This window comes from Paramisgurnus dabryanus, chromosome 13, assembly GCF_030506205.2.
Source record: "Paramisgurnus dabryanus chromosome 13, PD_genome_1.1, whole genome shotgun sequence".
In the NCBI taxonomy this organism is placed as follows: domain Eukaryota; kingdom Metazoa; phylum Chordata; class Actinopteri; order Cypriniformes; family Cobitidae; genus Paramisgurnus; species Paramisgurnus dabryanus.
The window spans coordinates 598,542-625,073 of NC_133349.1; the positions used below are offsets into that span (position 1 = coordinate 598,542).

The following is a 26,532-nucleotide window of genomic DNA, read 5'->3' on the forward strand; positions in this document are numbered from 1 at the left end:
TCTGTTACAGTCGGCGCGAGATCACCGATATACAGCGACCTCTTCATCCTCTTCATCATCACCATCACGAGTTATTCATGAACGACTTAATTACTATAATAATTTTAAACTCTATCTTCCGCTTACAACCGATTCCAACGAGCAAATCAAAGATTTAAATGATTCAACAAGATCATAAATAAACATGCATCATATGATTTGTTCTGCACGCAGTAGCTACATGAGTATGTCATCGTAATATGTCAGTTTATGAATATGTCAGTATTTGATGATAAAGTTATGCATTAGCTGCATACGTTTTGACATTTTTATAATTGTAGTATACAATGAGCCATTACATCATGACCCCCATCCTAAAGCAATGAGCGCATCTGGCAACCAAATGCTGGCACAGGTACAGTATATGTAGTGCCCAAGCAGACACCAAACACTTGACTGAATGAAAGCTTTTGATTGATCAGATTTTAGAGGCCAAATTGTGATGGCACAGCACCTTGGATCCCACTGTAGTGAGTACATACGTATCAAAAGTGTTGCACAGATGGCCAAATGACAATCTGAAGTTCACTGATACCAGAGGGGCGTATAGACTTTCGCCCATTATTAACAGCTACAACAGTGGTGACCGGGACAACCTTTTGCGTATGGGCCTGCATAGCCAACAACCCAGCCGGGTCCCCATGCTAACTGCACGCCATCGCCAACAATGCATAATATGGGCCCAAAATCATCGTGATTGGGCCATGGATGGTTGTTAGAAAGTGGCCTCGTCTGCTGCATCATGTTGATGGGCGAGCACGGATACCAACATCGATTACCAACAGAGGCTATGGCACCTGGATGAACTGTTGTGCGGTCACAGGGCGGGTGATTTTTTTAGGGGCACTTTAGGCCTTGTTATAATTCCACCATACGTGACAGCTGTCAGGTATCTGAACATCATTGTGGAGAAAGTGGACCTCATTCATGGCAACTGTGTTTTCTGCCGCTGATAATGCACCAGACCACACTGAATGTCTGTTATTCCCTTGGCCTCCGAATTCACCTCACATGAAACAAATTATACATTAGTGGTGCGACTTCCCCGCCCCGCAATATATGGGAACTGGAGGACCTGCTGTGCTGTTGAAATTAAGGTGCCAGATAACCCAAGAAAATCTACTGCCACCTAGTGGCCACTGTTATATAGGCTAATGGAGGCCCTGACAGGATACAGGTGGTCATAATGTAAAGGCTCAGTGGTGTACAACCTAAAATGACCAGATTTAATTTGACTGACACATCATTTAAAATGTATATTTATTATTATTATTAGTACATACTTTTGGCAAATAGTTCAACACAAAATTACACTACTGTAAGTCACAAATCCTCACACATTGTTTGGAATGTAAATATTTAATAGCAAAACATTAACACAACATTATATTAATTCCCCAATTCCCACAAAATATAATGGAAAAATATACATATATGTAACCATAATAAATAATGTGTAAGAAATCCAAGCCAGCGTGGGCGTCCATCAGTGCAGCAGCGTATAATGTTGATCTGTTAGTGTAACGGCAGAGAAACAAATCCACTGCCCGCCTACACCTGAGATTACATACATGTATTTAACACTGTATCCCTGACTAACACTCATATTCACCATCTCTCTTTAGCATCTTTACTGATATAAACACTTGGGTCAGTCAGTATCTGCTGTGCTCATCTGTGGCCGTCACAATAACGTCCATCCAGATTCTCATGGCTTCTGCGCTGTGAGCCACCAGAAAGAAAAGCCGCTCGTATGTTTTCACACAGAACGTCAGACTCGGCCGTGGAGACTGAAATAAAGACACATACGATGAGTACATCACACGTCTTAATGGACACAACAGAAAGATCATAGCATGTAAAGTCTAAAATTTCAATCAAACATCAGCTGTGCATGAGCGCAGAGTAAATTCAGTGTAATACACCCACTGCTGTTTATGTTTTTAATATTAATCAATAATATTGACAAGAGCTCTTAATATATTTACACTTCATTACAGAAATGTTTACTTGCCACTGTTATTGTTTGCATTTTACTTGTTTGTATTTATATGAACACATTTGTAAATATAACATTGATGTAAAATGAATATTGTATTATTGATAATAAATGGTATCAGTCCAGTATTGATTTAAAATCAACTCACTGTTGTAGCTGTACGCAGATGATCGTAATAAACTTCTTCTATGGCCTGAAAATAAATCACCCCCTTCAGTTTCTTCTCATCCAGTTCTGAGAACAACATTAAGATGCATTTAGAGAACGACAGATATTTATTGTGTATTTATAAAGGAAGGAATGTGATGATGATGATGATGGTTGTTAAAATTTGTCTCTTTATCTCTGTGTGTACACCATAAAAAATACATCATCAGCTGTAGGATCTAAAGGTCAACACTAATTTCATGTGTTTATAATATCATGCTGTGTAGTGGACAATCACTGCTAGGGTGTTAAAAAAAAGTCAAAACCTCACGTACCTATGATAGTCATGTGCCTGCTTCAGTCTAAGTCTATGGGTTTTCATTATGTACCACATTTTACAAATTATAAGTCTGATTACTGAGAAAAGAAGCCGCGTGTCTCTCTTCAACAAGTGGCATGTTTTGAGTTTCATCTGTGCTGCATATGTTAAGGTATAAGTAAAGGTTTTGTGGTAAGGCTTTGGAGTTTAAAGTCCCCCTGAAGTCAATTATTTTACCCCCTCCAAAAATATAATCCTGTGATAATAATTTCTTCAGGCCTTAAAATTGCTTGAATGCTTTCCTCATTTAGTATATGCAGATCTATGAATATGCAAATTAGACCCCGCCTCCACTCAATTGCATCAGCCCGGACCATAGATATATAGGTACATAGATGTTTCATTCAGCGGTTTCAGACACATAACTGCCAAGTTTGGTTTCACACAATCCATCAGTGAGCTCTGTGTTTTCAGCACTAATATTTAAGCACTGATGTAGACAAGTTTAAGCATTCACACTGCACATGCGAGCATCAAAGAAGTCCAGCTAAAGCAGCGGTGCTGTGATTGAGTCTCTGCGGCATCTATACATAATATCTATGGCTTATACTTCCGATCCTGTGATGATGTGAGGTGCTTTTAAACAGCGGGAATGAGGCCATGTCCAATTTTATTGTGAAAAAACTCAGCAATAGTGATAAATTGCACATGATTTAAATTAAAGCATATTATAAACATCATATAGACATTTAAACAAGAATAAAAACTTGATTTAATCAAATTTTAGCTGTGATGTTGTTTATGTGCATCAGGTACTGGATGTGTGTTTGGTTCTTTTGCTCTTTCTGTAATTTTCTCACCGGTGTAATAAGCCAGGCGCTGGTGGTCCAGGTCAAAGATGAACCACCGTCTCCTCCACGTTTTCACACGGCCTCCGCGCTTGGTCAGAAAGCCGCCACACCTCCGTGGAGACAAATTAACTCCCATGCACCCGGTGACATTGTGACCCAGTGCCAACACGTGAGCACGCAAGTCAAAGTTTGCCGTCATAGAAAGCGGGACGCCTTGCTGAAGGACAAAGACAAATCAAACACAATCAGACTCTTCTGTCCTGCTACGGCTGCTGAATTTCTCCGTATTTAATCTGTAGTAGAAACAGCGCCGCACCTCCAGCTGTGTCCTCTGTGCTGCTGTCTGGTCAAGGTGGGGTTCAGGGTTTGTTTCTGCTGTCGATCCGTCTGTATGGCGTTTTAATGAATCTTTACGTCTTTGTTCCTCGGCCTGCAGGCGTCGTCGTTCTTCCTGCGTTCACACAAATGAGTTTAGCCTTCATCACAATCACATCTAGATTTGTCTTTGCACATCTTTGACTTTGATCTCACTATGTAATATAAAAACATTATTTGTAAGAATATTTATGAAGTGATATCTTTCAAAGCTGAACACTGCTATGTGACTCAAATCATCTGACACATACAGTAATTTAAGTGCATATAAAGTGCATAAAGACACATACAAACAAACATAAACATGAGTTTCACCTCATTGTTGTTTTACAGTTTCTCTTTGTCGCTTTGGAACATTTCTCGAATCAGAAAACACTTTTTTCAACCTCCACATCATCAAGTCAGTTGTGCACAACATATACACAAATTCCCATTGTTTTGGACAAACGGCAAATGCTTTCATAAAGTCATGCAGATGATTATGTACAATTGTCTGCTTTTTCTACATTTTCAATTGCTTGTGTCATTTTCATCCAAATCCATTATACTGGTTTCTGTTGAATAGTCTTACACCTCAAAACATTTAGGAATTACAACCCCAAATCAGAAAAAGTTGGGACACTGTAGAAATTGTGAGTAAAAAAGGAATGGAATAATTTACTAATCTCATAAACTTATATTTTATTCACAATAGAATATAGATAACATATCAAATGTAGAAAGGGAGACATTTTGAAATGTCATGCCAAATATTGGCTCATTTTGGATTTCATGAGAGCTACACATTCCAAAAAAAGTTGGGACAGGTAGCAATAAGAGGCCAGAAAATTTAAATGTACACTTAAGGAACAACTGGAGGACTAATTTGCAACATGTTAGGTCAAGTGGCAACATGATTGGGTATAAAAAAGCCTGTCAGAGTGGCAGTGTCTGTCAGAAGTCAAGATGGGCAGAGAATCACAAATTCCCCCAATGCTGTGGCGAAAAATAGTTTTCTGAGCTTCTCAGAGAAAAAATGCAATGAGATTGAAGTTATCATCATCTACAGTGCATAATATCATCCAAAGATTCAGAGAATCTGGAACAATCTCTGTGCGTAAGGGTCAAGGCTGGAAAACCATACTTGATGCCCGTGATCTTCGGGCCCTTAGATGGCACTGCATCACATACAGGAATGCTACTGTAATGGAAATCACAACATGGGCTCTGGAATACTTCCAGAAAACATTGTCGGTGAACACAATCCACCGTGTCATTCGCCGTTGCCAGCTAAAACTCTATAGGTCAAACAAGAAGCCATATCTAAACATGACCCAGAAACGCAAGCGTTTTCTCTGGGCCAAGGCTCATTTAAAATGGACTTTGGCAATGTGGAAAACTGATCTGTGGTCCAACGAATCAAAATTTGAAGTTCTTTTTGAAAAACTGGGATGCCATTTCATCCGGACTAAAGAGGACAATGACAACCCAAGTTGTTATTAGCGCTCTTTTCAGAAGCCTGCATCTCTGGTGGTTTGGGGTTGCATGAGTGCGTGTGGCATGGTCAGCTTACACATCTGGAAAGGCACCATCAATGCTGAAAGGTTTATTCAAGTTTTAGAGCAGCATATGCCTTCATTCAGACGTCGTCTCTTTCAGGGAAGACCTTGCCTTTTCCAACGTGACAATACCAGACCACATACTGCATCAATTACAACATCAAGACTGTGTAGAAGAAGGACTTGAGTACTGAAATGGCCAGCCTGCAGTCCAGATCTGTCACCCACAGAAAATATTCAGTGCATCATAAAGAGGAAGATGCAACAAAGAAGACCTAAGACAGTTAAGCAACTAGAAGTCTGTTTTAGACAAGAATGGGACAACATTCCTATTCCTAAACATTGGTCCTCATCCAGCTGTTCCTTTATATGTACATTTAAATTTTCCGGCCTCTTATTGCTACCTGTCCCAACTTTTTTTGGAATGTGTAGCTCTCATGAAATCCAAAATGAGCCAATATTTGGCATGACATTTCAAAATATCTCACTTTCAACATTTGATATGTTATTTATATTCTATTGTGAATAAAATATAAGTTTATGAGATTTGTAAATTATTCCATTCCTTTTTTACTCACAATTTCTCCAGTGTCCCAACTTTTTCTGATTTGGGGTTGTAGTTCATCGTACAAGACATGTCATGCAAAATTTTTGACCTGTAAGCAGATTTTCCAAAGGTATTACATAAAATTTGACATTTCTTACAGTGAACCCTTCTAATTTTGTATTTGTTATTTGTACTGTAACATTTTTTTTTTTTGTTCATTTGTTTACAGAAAAAAGTGAAAATGTGAATTCGTCCACAGTTTAAATCAGAAAATATTGACACATATAATTGACAACATGGCTAAACATTTTGTGAACAATGACACAGGGACTTGACATTTTGAAGGGACTGATATGTTAACTGACATATAAATGTACTTTTGAGAGATGAACTAAAGATTTTGAAGAACATACAGGCTTTTGCATGACATCCATGATGTTGTGCAGTTTGTACGAATCGTTCTGAGAAATGCATGCAAATTTTAAGAATAAATGTAGAAATGCTGTAACGTTGTGTGAATATTGGCAATTTGTGATCAGTCAGCTTCCAGGACAAGAACAGATTTTTACAGATTTGGATGGAGTGATGTTACAGTTTTTCTCAGTCATTTTGGAGCACAGTTCATCTCTTAAAAGTTATTTTTTACGTCAGTGAACATGTCAGTCCCATTAAAATGTCAAACCATGTTGTAAATATACCAAGCGTACAGAATTATATGTGTCAGTATTTTCTGGTGTTGACTGTGTATGAATTCACATTTTCAAATTTCTTTCTTTAAAAAAAATGACACACGTTGTGATTTTGAAAATAAAATCATATTTTACAGTACAAAACTAGAAAGGTTCACTGAAAGAAATGTCAACTTTTCTGTAACGCAAAATAAAGATTCACTTGACAGCAATTTATCAATTCAGTTCATATTTACAAAAGACTAAAAAATACCCATGAAAAACCTCGGCTTACAATAATAACTCAAAATTTGCATGACATGTCTTGTACAATGAACTAACTCCTAAAGTTTTGAGGTGTAAGACTATTCAACACAAACAAGTAAAATGGATTTTAAAGGGCCCATGTCACAGGACTTTTTTAAGATGTCAAATACATCTTTGGTGTCCCCAAAGCACATGTGTGAAGTTTTAGCTCAAAATACCATATAAATAATTTATTATAGCATGTTAAAATTGCCACTTTGTAGGTGTGTGCAAAAATTTGTCGTTTTGGGTGTATCCTCTAAAATGCACATGTGCAGATCAAGTGCAAACACTGATCACAATGATGGTGGTTTGTTGAAATTGAAACTCAATTGTTCTGTGAATTATTTTCTCTCTGCACTAAATGGCAGTGCTGTGGTTGGATTAAGGGGTTGGATTATTATAATAAGAGCTCCTTATGACATCATAAGGAGAGCCAAATTTCAACGACCTATTTTTTCATGTGCTTGTAGAGAATGGTTTACCAAAACTAAGTTACTGGGTTGATCTTTTTCAAATTGTCTAGGTTGATAGCATCACTAGGGACCCAATCATAGCACTTAAACATGGAAAAAGTCAGATTTTCATGTCATGGCCCCTTTAATGAAAATGAAAATGTAGCAAACAGCAGACAATCGTACATAATCATCTGCATGATTGTATCAAACCATGTGCAATTTGTCCAAAACAATGAGAAGTTCATTTTATGTTTTGCATAACTTTGTATGTCTTGATGATGTGGAGGTTGAACAAAGTGTTTAAAAAAATCATTTCTGATCTGAGAGAGAAACTGTGGACAGGTGACCCAATGTAAACCAATAAATGTTTTGTTTGTTCAGCATCTCACTCTCTCTCTCAGCAGACGCTCTTTCTCTGCTTTGGCTTCTTTAATTTTTCGTTCCATCTCGGCCAGATCCAGCAGACCCTGAGGACTGTGAGGATGAGAGGTCACATGATCACATCACTCACACTTATATCACTTAATGAGACTAAAGTTTTAATAAATAATACTGCCGCCTATCACTTTATGTCCTATGTATTCAGATCAGTCATGTTTAAACATTCAGTGTGTTCACCTGGGAGCTCGAGAGGTGTTAGCGCTGTTACAGGGCGTCTGCGAGGCGTCGTTGTGAACTGATCTCAGTCCATTACTGTGCAATCTGTGAACAGGGTGATGAAGACGAGGTGAGACTGCATCAGAGGTTTGTCTGTCCGGAGTCATCCTCACCAACACTGAGATTAACACACAAACACAAACCCACGTTAATAAACCTTTATATTGCAGATCATATCATTCATTAGCTGTGAGATGATAAAAGTGTGTGTGCACAGGTGTGTGTTTTACACCTCATCCAATCAAAACTTTATAAGAGGTAGTATCAAACAGGAAGTGCAATATAATGAGGTCACATCCCATAACTGAACTATGACCTCATAAGATTTCTTACAGTAAGTGTTGTTTGCACAATGGATTCATTTACCAGACAGTTAGTATAGATTTGTACAGAAGATTCTTGTTTTGCATGAATGACTGAGTTTGTAATATTCACACGAGCAGGATTGTGTGTTAGTTGTTACACTCGCTTTTCCAGTATGAACAGTAAATCAATCTTATTCTAAGATCAACAGTGAGTGACACACCTTTAATCATTAAGACACATGACTGAAGTCTTTCAGATGTAATACATCAACACTTAAACGCTGCACTTTTTTCCTTTCATTCTTTTGTATTCTGATTCGTCTGTATATTTATTTGCCGTTTAATCGAGTATCATGACGCTAAAGTTGCCTCTTATAAGTGCTCACCTTGTGCAGAGAGAGGTCTATCTGTGACTTTTCTGTGTGAGCTACGTCTACGGGGTAAACCGGAAACGTCCTTCACTGAGTCCTGAAACATTTTAAAAGGGAGGACAGTAAATAAACCTGCGAATGAAGAAAGATCTACACGTCAGACAAGCGACGGCATGTTCACAATGTACCTGTGCTGCTCTGTGACTATTTAAAGGAGAGAGTGACATCATGCAGGGGGTGGAGCCGGTGTTGTTGGACCAATCATTGAGAGGCTTCTTCTCTTTCAAAATCTACAAAGGCAAACGTCCTTGATGTTTAGTGTGCAGATGAGGGATATATCCTGACAAATACCGCCGTAAATCTAATATACAGACATGAATGCTTTAATAGAACAACTGCAATGCAACCATTATGATGATAAAGTGATCACAAAATCTCACAATAAACCTTCAGAAACATTTGTAAGGCACTGTGTCAAAACTTTGCACGCTGCATACGACATCCTAACTAACAGTAAAGCTACAGTACACAGACAGACACTCACATTAAACACTTCAATCACTACAGATTCATGCTAAACTAACAATGCAATACTGTAATAAATATAACATACATATTATTTGAATAAAACTATTCACTTTATGATAGAGAATGAATTATAGTTTCTCTCATTGTGTTTTTACTGAGCTTTTTGAAATGCATTATGGGATGGCATTGGAAGTAAACGAAATTTGTGATGTTGTTTTAGAATTTGCCCAACAAACACTCATTAGATGTGAACCTCTGCAAAACTGACTGTCATAACATTACGATATTGCCACAGTTGCCAGGCTGTTCGAAGGGCCTGTCATTAGCCATGCTTCTATCCACCTGTTTTTATAATGTGTATTAAAAAAAACGCTGGATTGAAATGCCAAGATGCGCATAAATTATAAAAATGCACATACACAACCATATGCACATAATTGAGTTGGATAAATGTCTTATCTGATAAGAAAACATGTGCATTAACTACGATGGAAACACTGAATAAATCCCTAGATGCACATAAAAAGTCATGTGACTGCTCATTGGACGGCATAACTGGACAAACCATCTTACAGATCTCATTGCACAGCATCTAAAATGCAGTTTTGGAAGTGAAATGAAGAGGTAGAGAGTCAATAGTTTGGTAATATTACTTTACAGGACTGTCAACTCAAACAGCAGGAATCCACATCAGAAAGCAGATAACAGGTGTATAGTGTCAGGTATATAAGATTTCATCTGCACGCTCTGAGGTGATGATTGTTCAATACAGTGACTTTATGCTTTTCTTACGGATATTTAGCACCAGGAAGTGATGATTTTGCTCACTAGATGGAAATTCATGATTCATTCCCAAATGTTTAATGCGATATTCCAATTATGTCACTTTGGATGGAAACACAGCTACTGTATTGTGTCACAAGGGTGTACAGAGTGCTTGTTCGTGCATTGCTGCTAGGGTTTTCTTGTTGGTAAAATAAAGTTTTTTCCTGATCATTCAGAAAGTAAAGACAATAATATAAGACACATTGAGTAATTCTTATCTGTAGCACTGATAAAACAGGTAAAGATTGTGTCTCTGTAATATGAATGCTTTCGTAAGACCCACATATTAAATCCTGTACGAATGAGTTAAACCTCTCCCTCTCTCTGACTCACTAACACATGAGTAATCCAGAGGATCGGCCCTGTTAACCGTCCACATGTTTCACAGCACAATCTGTCCAGACAGACATTCTCATGAGCATCAGTCATAACTCAATAACCATTAACACACACGGTCCTGTAAAAAACACTGCTGTCTTATTATCACTCACATCTGTGCATGCATTTAACACAGCATATATACACCTACTGACACACACACACACACACACACACACACGCACGCACGCACGCACGCGCACGCGCACACACACACACACACACACACACACACTGAAACTTACCAGATTGTGTGTAGTGTTTTGTTGCATGATGAAGTCTGAATGTGTGACGGTCTCTTCTATCAGACTCACTTCTGTCTCTGGTCCTGCCCTCTTCTGTGAATGCTGCCCTCTCTCTCTCTCTCTCTCTCACACACACACACCCTCTCTCGCCCTCTCTCCCTCTCTCACACACACCCTCTCTTCGCCCTCTATCTCTCTTTCTCTCTCTTTCACTAAAGTCCTTTTCACAGAGATTACAGAGAATACACGGAAAATGCATCCGGGAACGTTTGGTTTTTGGTTCATTTACACTGCCAATGATTTTCTGGAATCTGTGCATGCATTCACAAACATACCATAAAGATCCAATAAAGACTTTAACTTATTTAAGGTCCTGCACTTTTGGTTGGTTTTTTCCACAGTGTCTGAAGTTTGCTATTTATCTGTGATTTCTCTCTCAAGTTTATGATAAGATCATAATGAGTCTGTTCTGTCATGTTGATCTCTGCTTCAGCGCTGATAGTGATGAGCTCCCTGATCTCTGCTTCAGTACAGTTTTTAGTGTTTTTGTTTGTAGTGGACAAACTTTAGCAGTTTTAACATCTAAACTCTTTCACTTCCTGCTCAATATACAGATGTTTATCCAATCAACTGTTCCTGTGGGGTGATCTGCATTGAATCAGCATTCATGGCTGTAACTAAAGTCAACTGGCAGTTTTATTGGGCGCTATTTTAACGATCTAAGCGTATTGTCTAAAGCGCACGGCGCATGGTCTAAATAATTTGATAATTTAACGACGGGAAAATTGGTTTGTGCGCCAAGTGCACGGCCTAAAAGGGTTGTTCATATTCCCCTAATGAGTAATGGGTGTGTTTTGGGCGTAACGTCTAATCCCTATTTAGATGACAGACTTTGTAAACTATAAAACTAAGCGGAGGAAGAAGACCCTCAGTTTAAGATTAATATAAAATAATTGTGTTATTTTCATTTTTATTGAAATTTTAATTTTTGGGATTAAAACCTTTTAAAGCAGTTTTCTTTCAGTCATAGAAGTACACATATTTCAGGCGTTTAATTGCTGTAAATGTATTGATAGCCTACATAATCAATGTAATCTCAGAAAATAATTAGCAAATATGCAAGAAATGGTTTGTACTCAAAAATACAAGCAAGAGTGTGGAGAGCCAAAGCGTTTCAGCACTCGGACAACTCCATGGGATTTTCACAAAGCATTACATAAAATGTTTTTCATTTCACCATATCCACAGGTACAGAGTCATCCATAAATCCGTGAGGTAGCATTAAAAAAACATTTAAAAACAGATGCATTTGTTTAAAGCAAAGCATTTATTTACTTAGCTGTGCAGGTGAAGCAGCTCTTTACGCTTTTTAACGTCTCATAATTACTCCTCATTTATGTCCAAGAGACTCAATAATAATCTTTCACATTCAATCCTTTAATCTTTTATATTTAAAAGCATTTTTGTGCTGCTGCGCATTCATGTATGTGATAAGCAAACCCACGTTGTCATCCCGTTTATAGGCTTATATTACTAACACTTTTTAAATAACAAAAAAACATATTGCGCCATTGACTTTAGAGCAGGTTTTTGTTGGTCAATGGCGTAGTCTATTTTAGTTGCCTCAAAATAGCAACGCTCCAACAATGCGCCTGAACACACCTCGTTTTCAGACCAGAACAACCATGGGCGCAAATCTGGGCGCAAATGCATTTGCTATTTAAACAACGTGGCACTAAACGTGAAAATGATCATTGCACCGGGTTGAAACATTGTGCTGGATGTATTATAGAGCCCATAGTGTGTGTCTCACTAAAGGGAAATATATAAACAACAACTATCTGACCAGCACCAACACATGAACAAAACATCACAGCAAGTGTACAGCTACACGGTGACTCTCCTCAGTACTTCATGAGTCAGATTGAGATATCATCAGTAGTGTAGTATTGTATTTAATGTCTCTTACTCTTTGAGATCTGTGAAGAAGCTCTCGTCTCTCCTGTCTCAGCGAGTTCAGCTCGTCATCTCTCTCCTTCTCCATTTCCTTCAGCTGATTTTCCAACTGTGTGACTCGTTCCTGCAAAACCACAATAAAAACTGCCATCAAATCCAACAGATTCAACGCTGATGTTGAGTTTTGTGTGTCAGAGGGTCATGAAGTGGTTTGGTTTAACCAGCGGTGAGCTGACAGGTCAGGGTTAGGGATGTAACACAGCTGAGTCAATGATGATAATAAAGCTGTGTAGACTCAACACTGACAGATAACAACACAGATATATTTCACACCACTACTATCTCTATTCTATTTAATTAATTAAAATAATCATTGACTGACAGTTACATTAACACAGTGATGTTGTGATGTTTCTCTTCTAATAAATAAAACAACTTTTATTTGTGTTTATACCACGGGTCTGTTGAATGCTGTATTCTGATTGGCTGAGAAATGTTCCGTGGGTATGCATTAATGCACACCTAACTTGTCAAATGTCTTAAAAATAGGCACCAGAGCATTGTTTGTGGTAATCGTGGTATAAGAGGAATAATTGACTTTGGTCCTTTGAATTATTTGAAAATAATGCACACCCGCGGTGTAACAGCACTCCACGAATTGCACCTTGGGTGTGCATTATTTTCGTATAATTCAATGGCCCGTCGTCAATTATTCCTTACATGCGCAATATTAAAGGTGTAGCGGAGGATTTTCTCGAATTTTAGAAAAAAACCACCTTCTCCACTTTTTTAAAAAATGCGATTGCGCAACACTCCTGATTAACAACTAGGAGGACCAATAGTCTTGATGATCCACCTGGAAAAAGAAAATCCTCTGCAATACCTTTAACATCTTATATCAAATAATTTCACCATTTCAGTGTCTTTTTACAGTATATAAATGGATTGTAATTTGATTGGACTATTGTCTTTAGAGCTCACAGCTGATTGGTCTGTGGTTTCTGTCCAATCAGAGCATATGTGACCCTGTCTGTCAAACAGTGGTGGCTCGTGACTTCTTTTCTGAGGAGTCACACATGCGAAACTCAAAATATTGTCATGTCAAAATATGTGTTCTGTGCGTCATGTTATCCCATGTGTATCACACGTCATGTCAAAATAAGTGCCAGCTACAGACACTTCTTAAGGTTTTATGATAAAAGTGACACTCATGTTTACTAGATACTCACTTAACTTCATGTAATCAGAGATTAGTGTTAGGTTAGTGTCTTGCGAGAGGTGAGTCTCTTTTATCATCAACCCTTGAGACATGTATGCACCAGGAATGTATTTTGACATGACACGCGATGCACATAACTTCCCATGATGCATTAACACATATTTTGACATGACGAGCTACACACATGACCCCCAAACGCATCTCTTGTTTCTGAGGAGACACTGGCCGCCCACTGCTGTCAAATTCAGACTAAAGTCTCATAATCTAAGGTGGCGTGTACACCAAGGCATTTATGTCAGCGTACGTTTTCAATTGTTTACAATGAAAGCACAGTGCTTTTTGAAAACACCAGCAGCTGGTGTGTTTCTACACTGTAAAAAATGTCTGTAGAAATTACAGTATTACTGGTTATTACTGGGAACTAGCTGCCAGTAACTTACTGTAGATTTTACATTAATGTTATTTACTGGCAACAGTTTGTTTAAAGTTAATTGAACATGAAACATTTTCAGTCTTTATCTTGTACAGTAAGTTACTGGCAACCAGCTGCATAATTACAGCTATTTTTTTACAGTTTATGCTTTGCGCCAGTGCTCCCATTTTTGTCAGTGCGCAGAGAGTTGAAAAAAGTTCAACTTGACAAAGTTCGTTTTAGCTCATCAATGTCACTTTTTAATCGGATGTCCAGTCACAGTGCTTGAGGGGCGGGACAAATACGAAAACAACCAACTGGCGCATCGTACAACTACTCATAAACAGAAGTATCATAGCAACCAAAGCGCCAGCTGAAAAACGCTGGCAAGCGCCTACAGTTGGCATCTGCCTGGCGTTTTCAGGCGATTTGGTGTATCAGCCCCTTAATGATGAGATGAGGCGTATCAAAGTATGATGATGATCTTTAACATTCTTCAACATTCACATGAATTACAATAAGACATTTCACATAAACCACAGCAGATAATAAAAAACTACTGGCTTGTGTAGCATCACTGATAACATTTTCACATCATCAGACAAATGAGCGTTTATTATGGTCAGACTCAGAAGATATGGATAATAATAATGAAACATGCAATAGCAGGTTAACCCTGTGTATGTAAGTTAATAAAGTTAAACTAGTTCAGTCAGAAATACAGCGTTAAAGGTGTATGGGCTGACCTGTGATGTGATGAGCGTGTCCTTGACTCTGGAGATGTCTTGATCGATCACCGTCTCACATTCACTCTTCTCACCTTCGTCTCGCTCGTCTTCTACTCCACTTTCTAACTCAAGAATGTGAAACTCCATGTCCTCCAAAGCATCTCGGTCCTGAAAACATCAAAGAAATTCTCATGTAGAGTCAATCAGGTTTTGCACGTACACATATGGCACACAGAAAACACACTTCTCACAGGAGATCAGAGCAAACACAACTTTCCTGAGGCATATGTCTTTCTTGTTAAAGTATGTTACTGTGAATGTTTAGGTGTTGCATGTAACTTCAAGGAACCTTTATCCGTCCACAAACTGCATCTCAGTGTATTTGAGAGGTATTATTGAGATGTTTTTCACCTGCTGTAGCTGAACCATCATCTGCTCTCGCAGGTCTTCTGGCTGTGTGGGAATCTGTTTCTCCAACTCCTCACACCTCCTCTTTATCTCCTCCATCCTCAGACGTTCCTCCTCCAGTCGCTCCTGAGAGAAACAGCAGATAAAATCCTCAGATTTAGTGTCATTCAAATGACTCCTGGATCTTCTGCAGCAAACACAAACCTTCTGTCTGCATGCCGAACCCTGGCACCGTTTCTGTCCATCCTTCTCCTGCAACGTGCGCAGCTGCTCCGTATGTCTGCGCAGACGTTCCTGCTCCGTCTGCAGTTCGCCCTGCAACAGGGCAACTTCCAGCTGCAGCTGCAGAAAGACACGGGCTCATTCTCATGCCACAGAGATGCTGATAAGAGCAGATCTAAACCTCCGCTCACCTCGATCTTGAGCTCCTCCTTCTGTTGGTCGAGCTCGGCAATGCGTTGTTGCACCATCGAGGGCGATGATTGGAACCTTGCGGGTTCTCCAGTGGGTTCTCTGGTCCGAGACTGTGAAACAAAAGCGGGAGTGATTTAAATAGCAGCCGGTGGAGCTGCACACATGTAGGTCCCATATTAGTGAAAAGCTTTGATTTACACGTTCACTCTCTGTGCTGCTGCCCTCAGTGTCTGACTCCGCCCCTGAAGAGGCGGGGCTTTGTTCCACAGCCAATCGCATGATCCAAGGGGATTTCTTGACAGACTCCCACTGGCTCCTCTGTAGATCCATGTTGTGTCTCGGCATGTCTAATTAAAGAGTAATGGACATTAGTTGGAAGTATGAGATCGCAATCTGATCCACTACACAGAGATGCTAAAGCTAACAAACTGTAAACGTTTACTAGATTAACCAGTTAAACTGGGTCAACCAGCAAGGCTATGCACTTTAATCAGCCCCACCAGATATGTTTAGCTGTTGAACGGTTTAACTCTGGCTAAACTAGCACTACAAGAACAGATTTTTTGACTCATGATTAAAGTATTGCTGATGTCACATGAATGACCGGACCCAGTACTTAAAGGTGCAGTGTGTACATTTTAGCGGCATCTAGTGTTGAGGTTGTGAATTGCAACCAACGGTTCAGTCCACTGCTCACCTCTTGCTTTTAAAAACACATAGAGAAGGTACGGTAGCCGCCACGGACAAACATGTCATCGTTGGAGACAACTTAGTAAAAAAGTTTGTCTGTTAAGGGCTTCTGTAGAAACATAGCTGTACAAAATGGCGACTTCCATGTAAGGGGACCCTCTGTGTATGTAGATAAAACGTCTCATTGTAATGCTGCGCTTACACTAGCCACGGTAGAGGCGGCAAGGGCGCGGGTGATTTACATGTTAAGTCAATGCAAAGAATCGCTTACATGCGGATTATTATCCTGCGGCGCGGTACATGCGGTAACGCCGCGGATGCCACTGGAAACACGCGAGTTGAAAAATCTGAACTTCTGCGGATTTCCGCGCCGTGTTAACCAATCAGGACCTTGCTGTAGTAGTGATGTGATTACAGGAAGCGAGCGAAGTGGCGGAGTCTCAGCGGAGTCTCAGAAGCCCCTCCCATGACACGGCTTTCACGCGCTAATGAAGCGAGGGAACTCAAATGTTCAAGCGTCCAACTACGTGCAAATAGCGCATTTTTGCCGCCTCTACCGCGGCTGGTGTAAACGCAACATAAGGCAATAAACACATAAAGGTTCATTATGAAAGCTCTTTATACACCGCTGATAATTTAGTTTAGTATATTATTTTGCATTTCTGTCAAGAGATCCTTTTAAAAATTACACACTGCACCTTTAAGTGTTTGATGTGTAAGATTATAAATGGAAAAAGCTGAACTCTTTCTCATCTTTCTCTTTTCTGGCTTAAAAAGAAGATGAAAGTAAAAATGAAAGAATATGATTGTAGTAGGCAAGTTTCTCTTCAGTTCAAACATCTGTTCTTTCAACAACACAATGGAGTGGAATAGAAACGCTGTATTCATTCAAGCTTTTGTACCGCCCCATATGTGAACTTCACATCTTCTGTCCACCTGTACTGCTCTCATTACATCACAACACCACCACATACAACAAAACCCAGCGTGGGAACGACAGAGCTTTCATACACTACAGTATGTCACCGTCCAAATGCTTTCCCATTCTTTCCCAGGCCGGCCGTCCATACCCCTCATGATCCTTGTTAGGAAAGCAGGATAAATATAAAACACACAGCGAGTCGTGCAGGAGGAAGTGGCTTCTAAAATGTCACAGGCCGGTTTCATATTTCTACACAGAGCGAGATTAAAGTCCCTTCCCTGAAAAACCACAGACCTCTCTCATCACACAATAGCTTGTTTACACAGGGATTTATTAGACAATAACATCTATTATATTTCATGTATGTTGCGTACAGAGAAGTCCATAATTACATATACTAAAGAATAGCAAACGGGAGAAACATTTGGAACGAATGGAAGAGACGTTGATCTAAAATAAACCTCTTCTGAAACGTCCCGTGTGAAGTAAACAACCACAAAGTCTTAATGTGAGCTGATAATATCTGCGTTTAAAGAAATGAGCAACATCCAGGACAGAAAGTCCACAAACACAGACGATATCTGAAGTTATGGAGCAGGAACAATTGCAGATGTGAAAGTTCTGGGGGTTTCTGGGTAATCGTGATATGAAACAAAAACCAGGAGCGTCAGAAGACAAAGAGACCAAAGGTTAAATCACACGAGTTCAAAACAAACCAATCTGCTGTTATGAATGAAACATTTGCTGGGATTTGCAGGAACGCCAGGAGAGAAACACAGAAACATCCAGCTGATTATATACCAGATCACTGCTTCTGTACTTTACTAACCACTGCTGAGAGATTAACCTTTCTGACTCAACTACTCAGGTTAAAAAGAAGTACACTTCACTATTTTTGCACACTAATTTTTTACTTAATACTATCAATTCTTCAAAGTGTACTTATCTGTGCTATTTTAAGACATACTGTTAACATACTATATCGGTATTAATTTGTTACTATTAAGTTAACACTTCAAACAAAGACAGGTTCAAGTTTACTACAAGTGGTACCTAAATACATTTTGCACATTTTTAGCACATTTTTGTACATATTCATGGCATCTTAAAATAGCACAGATCAAAGTACATTACTAAATACATGGGTTTTTTTAATTAGTGTGCGAAAACAAAGCACTTTAAGTAGACTATGCAAGTGTACTTTTTTACATTAGACCGTCTAACCAACCCACTATTACTAACCTAATGAACACATTCCTGATATCATTTTTCAAAGTTACCACAAACAAAGACGCACACTGTTGTGCATGTGTATTGTGTTATAGACAGCAGACCAGATGAATTTGTATGTCAACAAAAAAGCTTTGCCACAAATCCCACAAGACAAATTCACAGCGAAAACTACCATAAAACCAGCCTTGCAAAACCAGTTTAGACATGAAGACAGAGCCAAAGCCCTAAGAAAGAAAACACTGTAGAAATACCACAGTACAGTGAGACTCTCAGTTAATAATACCATGCTACTTTACTGTTAACCATTTAAATAATCACATGTCATGATTGTTATAATGTCTAATAGTGTGAGGTGAATATTAGGGTGTTACCTTACTGTAAACTACTACTGTGGTACCTGTACGCTCTTGTTGGGAATGCTGATAAACTGCATTGTTCAATGAAAATATCCTTATTCAAGATAAAGATATTAAACGGTTTTAGCGTGCAACCTAATAATGCAGCTTAACTTACCCGTCAAAGAGATTTCAGCTGAAGTGTGAAGCTCTCTTACCCAACACTGACAGAGACTTTTAACAACACACCTCTTTTCTAATAACAGGTGTAACTAACTAACCTGAGTGACAGATCACCAGGACTCAACAGTTGATCTCGATCTGCAGATAATCTTTCCCACTGGACTGGTCATAACTAGTTAAAAGTCAAACAAGCAGGTTAGTTTAACTTTATCAGAAACCAAAACAATGCTCTGATATCTGATATCTGCTCTGAGACAGTTAATATAACAAACATGAATATTGAAGAGATTATCTGTGGACAGGTAACATAGTGATCGACTGATACAGTAGTTTATATAATGCTAATAAATCATATATTATAAATTCAGTATTATAATAAAGTCTTATCAAAAGAGATATTATAAAGAAATACACAAACATCACACATTATGATCATGTAAACAGTGTTATTTAACACCAACAATCAAACAAACAACCTCAGGGAAAGTGACTGTGGAGGTCACGTGACACAATCATGGTATCAGAAGATAATTTCGTTGCACTGAAAGATCCATAGATACCATATTTATATACAGTAATAAATTACCACGGTATCAATACAGTGCGGGTATAAAACATGGTAAGTTACCATCATAGCGCGAGTTCACGAAACATAAATGAACAAACACCCGTCATTCACACATCTGTCAATCAATCACGAAACAGAATAAACTCATCTGTAAATAAAGCTATAGATTATATAATAACCCATAGAGAAACTCGTGAAGTTATTTCAGCTCTTCTGTGTGTTGTGTTGAGAATAAAGAATAACAAACCTGTGTGAAACTTCCGCACTCATTAATCCCGAAGATAAAACAGCGAACAATAAAATCCCTTGGTAAAGTTTGACGTGTTTTTCACGCGATGTGAAGCGACACAGTGATCGGGATTTACTGCTTTCACTCACGCAGTGGACTGAGCCTCAAACACTACCGAGTGCCCTAACTAGACAACACATCGAGTACTGCGCGCGCGCGCCCATATGACGCTGCAGTCTTGATGAGCGCCTCAATCGAGTTTGAGACACGGACCGTGATGTCATCAACTCAATGAGCTCCCTTCAACAGGTGAAGTGAAAGCTAAGTTAACTAAACCTTACCATCAAACAAGAGTTTTCTTAACTAATAATACAATTAAATACATTTTGTAGAAAGTTAAGCTTTATTAAATATATTTTGAATTTGAAAATATATTTAGTTTAATCCTTCATACATTTCAAATATTCATGGGCAACAAATACATTTCTAATTTTACAACCCATATGACAAAAAAGAAAAAAAATTCTGGTCAAAATATAAAAGTAGGTATAAAATGTATAAAGTATAAGTATTTTTTTGCAGTTGAAAAAATATTTAGTTTTAACATTTTCAAACTTATTATGTTTACAGGTTTGTAACATACAACGTTTTTTTATGTGATGTGAATATAAATGCTTTTTTCTGCTTAACTCAGCCGTAAGTTTTATTTATTAATTTATTTAAAATTTATAAATTATGCTTTTATGCATTTCTTTCTTTTTTTTAAAGAAAAGCATCACAATCACAGTACAAGTATAAGAATATAATTTAATGAAATGAAGAGAAAAGGCAAAAATTAGCACAATAAGCAAAACAAGCATAATAAATAATCATATACAAATGAACATATAATCACAGTAACGTATGCATATACATATAAACAACTAAATAAGTCAGGGGCAAAAGAGAAAGAGGGGAAAATGATGTGAATACAAATGCTTTAAAATATATTTATTTTTAAAATATAATTTAAAATATACAAATATTGACAAAAATATATTTGTAAACAAATACAAAATATATTTCAGCACATATATTTTTGGCCATTTTTTGTATATTTTGAAATATATATATATAGACACACACATTTTACAGTATGTGGTACTCTAACACTTTATCCATTCTGTTAGATTTACAGAAACTTTCCTAAAGTTTGTGAATGTAGTGTATAACAGTGAGTGTTGTTTGTATAATAGTACACAGAAGTGTGTGAAAGATCATGAGATTGAAAACACAGCAGGCCGACAGGAGCCATAAATGACCGACACGCTTAACATTCCAACTCAAGTATTAATGGTGTGAATGAGGATCCCACTTCTGTGTAAATGCGCACACACACAGCAGATGGAGTGGACAATGAGAAGTACACTAAATAGACATCTGCTATACACTAGATAGTGTCACAATCTTCTGCATGACTGCAACAGAATAACTTCACTGAACAAGATGGAGGTGAGAGGATTAATACACACATCATGTGACATTTGTTATGGTTTAGTAGGTTAAAGAAGACATTGTGTTCATGATTATCGTTCACATCAGTGTGTGTCACACAATCTAAACTGGCAGTGGTTTTATTTTACTATGAGGTTCACTTACTGCCATTTAATTCACTCCTACATAGGGCACAGAGATCCCTCCAGTGTGTTACTTTATATTTCCATGATGAGACTTTAATGCTGTTATATATCACAGGTAACAGCACAACAGAGCAGTCAAGCTTTTAAAATGAAATAGCAGCAGAATCAGAGCACAAAGAATAAAGAGCACAAATGACTTTCACCTCATTTCACTTGCAAATCACACACACCGGTCGTTTTTCATGACAGTCAAGGCTTCAGTCCAGTGAAATTATTCATGTGTTTGTATGAGCTGGATATACATGTACAGATGATTTAGGCCAGAATAACTTCACAGAACCACACACATACACACAACAACATAGCAGACTTCTGAGGTTTAACCAAACAGATTTATTACAAAGATAAAATATATATCATCCCATCAGTTTTACATCTTCTTAAGATTACACATAAAATTACGATTATTTAAAGCATTTAAAGAAAGGCAATTTGATTTCTTACATGAAGCGATTGTTCAGCACATGATATAAAACCTGACTCAAAGCATTTTATTTATTCTCATGTATAAAAGGACACAAAAGTCATTTACCTCGTTCACTTCTATTTACCCTGAATCCCAACCCTATACCTTATTCATATTACAATAATCTCATTAAATGCAGTGACATCAGGTCATCTTCATCATTTTCTTCATTCAAACATCGTGAAGACCACACACCAGGTTTGCAGGCACTGATATATCTGTGAATGTGACAAATAAATACATTAAAAATGTTCCAGTTATTTCATATACGCCACACCTCATCCGGTCCGACCAGACTAAACCGCATCACAGAATCATAAACTCTCAGAACTGGATTTACTCATTCATGTTTACACTCATCCTGCAATTATATATCAAACTTACGGCTGTCTTAAAGAAACACAAACCATTAAGAAAATCATTAAAAACTTGTGAACTCTTTGTTTGAGAAGACCTGCATGAATACACAGGTACTGTACCTAATTTTTTGGGTTTGGGTAGATTAAGATTGTTCATGATATTGACAAACTCGTCCTGTGATTTTGTCAGACGTGGATTAAATTTCTTCTCCTCATCCACAGTGGACACGGTTTGACCTTAAAACAAATAACGCACAAATGATAATGAATGAAGTAAAATCATCATAAAGCAAGTAGCTGGAGGCACCAATAACCATTATGATATAAAAATATATAAAGACGTACCCTTGTAATCATGTGCAGGATAAATTAAACAGCTTCCAGGCAGACTGAAAATCTTCTTATGGATGGATTTGTACAATCTCTTAGGACTGCCTGTGTGCAGACAAATAAACTTTACCGTACCGCCACCGTGTGGACATTTCAAGTACACAAACATTACAACTAAAAACCCTGATAATCTGACAATATCTAGCTGGTCAATATATTCAATATTCACTATATATTTGCAATACTTGAATGAATAAAGTAATAATCCAGTGACCTTGTTGAAAGTCAGTTCGTCCACAGCCCCTGATGAGAAGAGCGTCCCCAGTAAAAGCCATACTCTGATCTTCAGTGACGTAAGTCAAACATCCATCGGTGTGTCCAGGGGTCTCCAGGACCGATAGATACTGAACAGATCAAAAGGCTCAGTTATTATGAGCGAATGATAAGAACATCAAAGCTTCACCTTTAACTCACACTGATAAACGCTTATTAATCCTCAAGATAATCCTGTCAAATATAAACTACAAGTCAAACTCCATATTTACAGAAAGTCACATAAATAAAAACAATTATAAACAACATTTATATCAATATTCTGTCTGAATGTTTCGTATAGTTACAACAACTTTTGTAATATTTCGTACGTGTTTTCCGAAAGCGATGCGGTCGCCCTCTGAGAGCTGAATGTCCGCTGCGGCTCCGCTGTGTTTGGAGATGGCACTCTTCAGCCCAAATATGTTCTTCTTTAACAGCCCCGTCCCGGTGATGTGATCCGCATGACAATGAGTGTTTACTGACAGACAACAGAAACACAAATCAACACACTCAGCTTTAATCTTTAGTTAAAGGCGACAGCCGCTTATGATTAAATAAACATCATTCAAAGTTAAATAGATCTGCAATGCCAAGAAAATACAAGTTTGACACAAAGTGGTTTTTAGACTGGTGAGAGGATTCTGAGTAAAAGTTACTGTAACATTTCAAAGTATCATAAATCTATATTAAGGAAATGATCAGAGAAAACAAAAAATTCCTGATTAAATGAACTATGTGCATGCATGTGTGTGTGTGTGTGTGTGTGCGCGTGCATGCGTGTGTGTGTGTGTCTGTCTGTCTGTCTGTGTGCATGCGTGCTTGCATGTGTGTCTGTGTGTGCATGCGTGTGTGTGTGTCTGTCTGTGTGTGTGTGCATGCATGCTTGCTTGTGTGTGTGTGTATGTGTGTGTGTGTGCATGCGTGTGTGTCTGTCTGTCTCTGTGTGTGTGTGTGCGCGCATGCGTGCGTGCGTGTGTGTCTGTCTGTCTGTGTGTGCGCATCTTTGTGTGTTTGTGTGTGTGTGTGTGTGTGTGTGTGTGTGCATGCATGTGTGTATCTGTCTGTCTGTGTGTGTGTGTGCGTGTGCATGCGTGCTTGCATTTGTTTGTGTGTGTGTGTGTGTGTGTGTGTGTGTGTGCATGCGTGTTTTTGCAGGTGATGATGAGATATTTACAGGCCACTTTGAGCTTCAGGCCGAGTTCATTGATAAGCTTCAGGTCTCTGTCTACAGTTTCCAGTACAGGATCGACGAGTACGGCCTCTTTAGTTTCTGTATCCGCCAGCAGATATGTGTACGTGCTGCTTTCAGCTTCAAACAGCTACAGGAACAACAACAACAACAACAACAAACATTAGAAAGTCAGAGTGAGTCAGCTAAACTTAACCACATTCTATTCATACACTACAACCACAACACACCAGTTACTCAAGTAATCACCTTAACAAGGTAACTGGTTATTTGGCATCTGCCAACACTACAGCAACCTAAAGTTAATTAGTTACAGTTACCATCATCATATTACTGTAAGAATAAAGCATTGTTGTGCTAGTAGATATTATATGGACTTGTAGTCATTTGCTTTGATATTTATCATCTAATGCAGGGTGAGATTTGCGAAAAGATCTGGGGGGGGGGTGTTTATTGTTTGCACTGTTATTAATTGTCTGTTTGATGATAATTAATCATGGGGGGATAGAAAGAAATTTTGTCCCACTGGGAATAAAAGTTAATTCACCAGAAGCAGGGATATAAAGACTAAGGGATAATCCCCCACAGCAAAATTCTCCCTGATCTAATGCAATTACATTTTAAACTGTAAATATCCAAATATCTTTGAGAGAAATAAAACATTTGCTAAAATTATTAAACTTTGCATTTAAACGTGTTGTTTTGTCTTCATTTATTTATGTTTTCTTCATTTATACTTTTAGTCGTTTGCAAACTTTAAAAAAATAATATATATATAATTTATGCATGCACATGTTTTACTAAATAATTTCAAACTTTGAATGGATTTGTCTTTATGCGCACTGCGCGTGCGTATTAAATACATAAAGTACAGTATAAACAAAACAACAACAAACCTGCGCGTGGCTTTATTTCTACATTTAATACACAAACACATTTACGTAAACTGCATCTAAAATAAAGATAGACAGTAAAGATCAGACCTGTCTGAAGATCAGAGAGTCAGACATGAACGCGCTGTAGAATCTCGCTGTAAATGCGACGCGTGTGCGATTAATCACCGGATCATTGAGCACGAGTCTGCGGCTCACAGCTGCAGCAGTCCTCAGTTTGTTTATCAGAAGTGTTGCGCTCATTTTGCTGTTATATTCGCAGTCTCCACCTTAAACTGACGACAATCTTATATCAAATCTCTTTATAAACCCTGCCCTAAAGCCTGTAACGTTACGCGTCCTCTTCCGCGATCATAACCGATAGCGCGTTATCAAAGCGTTATAGCTCACGCTCACTTCTGTGCGCCTCAGATGTCAAACAGCTTTATATAGAGTTATTATATCTATAAATATAAATGTTTGCATTAACACGCGAGTGTGTGTGTGTGTGTGTATTTATATACATATGCACTGGAAAGAGTTATTGTTTTTGAACTTCTAGGTGACCCATGACGTCATTGAACGGACGTGTTCGCACATGCGCAGTTAATGAGTGTCCGTAGTGCTGCACCCTGGCGGCGGGATTGAGAGAGAAAGTAAAAGATACGGCTGAGTAATGATGACTTTACGCATTTTTTTATTAACTGGTGGTGTCATAAAGTACTTTAATTAAGGAAAATATTTGTCGATGGAACTGAAAGAATGGCATTATTGTCCAACCATATCAAAACACTTTAATTATGCGACAGCTTTGAATAATAACCTCTGCGTCTGTGAGAAAACACGTGGTCATGCAAATCCATTTAGGTTTTTTAGGTTTATGAAAAAAAGTCTTTAAAATTACTAAAAAATACCATAGTAAACTTTAATATAATCTGTATAATCTTTACTATAGTACTGTTAAATATATTGTAGTCAATTTACAGTTTATTAATTTACTATAGTTAATACAGTGTAATTACTGTATTATACTACAATTATCAATAATTAGTACACTGCAAAAAATTATTTTCAAGAAAACATTTTCTTAGTATTTTTGTCTTGGTCTCAGTAAAAATATCTAAAAATTCTTAAATTAAAGGTATTGCGGAGGATTTTCTTTTTTCGGGTGGATCATCAAGACTATTGGTCCTCCTAGTTGTCAATCAAGAGTGTTGCGCAATTGCATTTTTTTTTCAAAGTGGAGAAGCGGTTATTTTCTAAAATTCGAGAAAATCCTCCGCTACACCTTTAAGATGCTTTTTCTTGATGAGCAAAACGACCCAAGAAAATAAGTCTAGTTTTTAGACCATTAATATCAAATTTAAGTAATTTTGTGCATAAAAAAACCAAAAATCTGCCAATGGGGTAAGCACATTTTTCTTGAATTTAGTGTTTAAGAAAAATCGTTAAGATTTTTTTGCTCACCC

General features: G+C 38.0%; 2 protein-coding genes across 4 annotated transcripts; both read right to left on the bottom strand.

The window, feature by feature from the left end:
- Positions 1-1,318: 1,318 nt before the first annotated feature.
- On the bottom strand, positions 1,319-20,032 carry LOC135752161 (uncharacterized). Of its 3 annotated transcripts, XM_065270554.2 has the most exons (16): positions 19,872-20,032; positions 19,155-19,228; positions 15,892-16,040; positions 15,693-15,803; positions 15,484-15,621; positions 15,283-15,405; positions 14,890-15,039; positions 12,526-12,636; positions 8,769-8,870; positions 8,596-8,677; positions 7,866-8,022; positions 7,637-7,721; positions 3,672-3,806; positions 3,365-3,572; positions 2,187-2,272; positions 1,319-1,829 (listed from the first exon to the last, which is right to left on the bottom strand). In XM_065270554.2, exons 3-16 carry the CDS (start codon positions 16,036-16,038, stop codon positions 1,695-1,697), a joined length of 1,770 nt encoding a protein of 589 aa, XP_065126626.1. In that variant the 5' UTR covers positions 16,039-16,040; positions 19,155-19,228; positions 19,872-20,032; the 3' UTR covers positions 1,319-1,694. The 3 variants fall into 3 exon arrangements, with proteins under 3 accessions (XP_065126626.1, XP_065126628.1, XP_065126627.1); XM_065270556.2 differs by lacking the exon at positions 19,155-19,228; XM_065270555.1 differs by lacking the exon at positions 19,872-20,032 and having other exon boundaries at positions 19,052-19,161.
- Positions 20,033-21,836: 1,804 nt separating this feature from the next.
- ethe1 (ETHE1 persulfide dioxygenase) lies at positions 21,837-25,578 on the bottom strand. Its single transcript, XM_065270561.2, has 7 exons — positions 25,175-25,578; positions 24,177-24,321; positions 23,332-23,480; positions 22,962-23,091; positions 22,703-22,792; positions 22,478-22,594; positions 21,837-22,216 (listed from the first exon to the last, which is right to left on the bottom strand). The coding sequence occupies exons 1-7, from the start codon at positions 25,325-25,327 to the stop codon at positions 22,170-22,172; spliced, it is 831 nt and encodes a 276-aa protein (XP_065126633.1). The 5' UTR covers positions 25,328-25,578; the 3' UTR covers positions 21,837-22,169.
- Positions 25,579-26,532: the final 954 nt, after the last annotated feature.

Coding starts and splice junctions, on each gene's coding strand:
- ethe1 (XM_065270561.2), bottom strand. CDS start 25,327: ATGAGCGCAACACTTCTGATAAACAAACTGAGGACTGCTGCAGCTGTG. Junction 23,481..24,176: donor CCTGAAGCTCAAAGTGGCCT/GTAAATATCTCA, acceptor GTTGTCTGTCAG/TAAACACTCATTGTCATGCG. Junction 22,217..22,477: donor ACCCAAACCCAAAAAATTAG/GTACAGTACCTG, acceptor TCACATTCACAG/ATATATCAGTGCCTGCAAAC.
- LOC135752161 (XM_065270556.2), bottom strand. CDS start 16,038: ATGCCGAGACACAACATGGATCTACAGAGGAGCCAGTGGGAGTCTGTC. Junction 15,406..15,483: donor GTTCGGCATGCAGACAGAAG/GTTTGTGTTTGC, acceptor TGTTTCTCTCAG/GAGCGACTGGAGGAGGAACG. Junction 2,273..3,364: donor GCGCCTGGCTTATTACACCG/GTGAGAAAATTA, acceptor TGTTGTTCTCAG/AACTGGATGAGAAGAAACTG.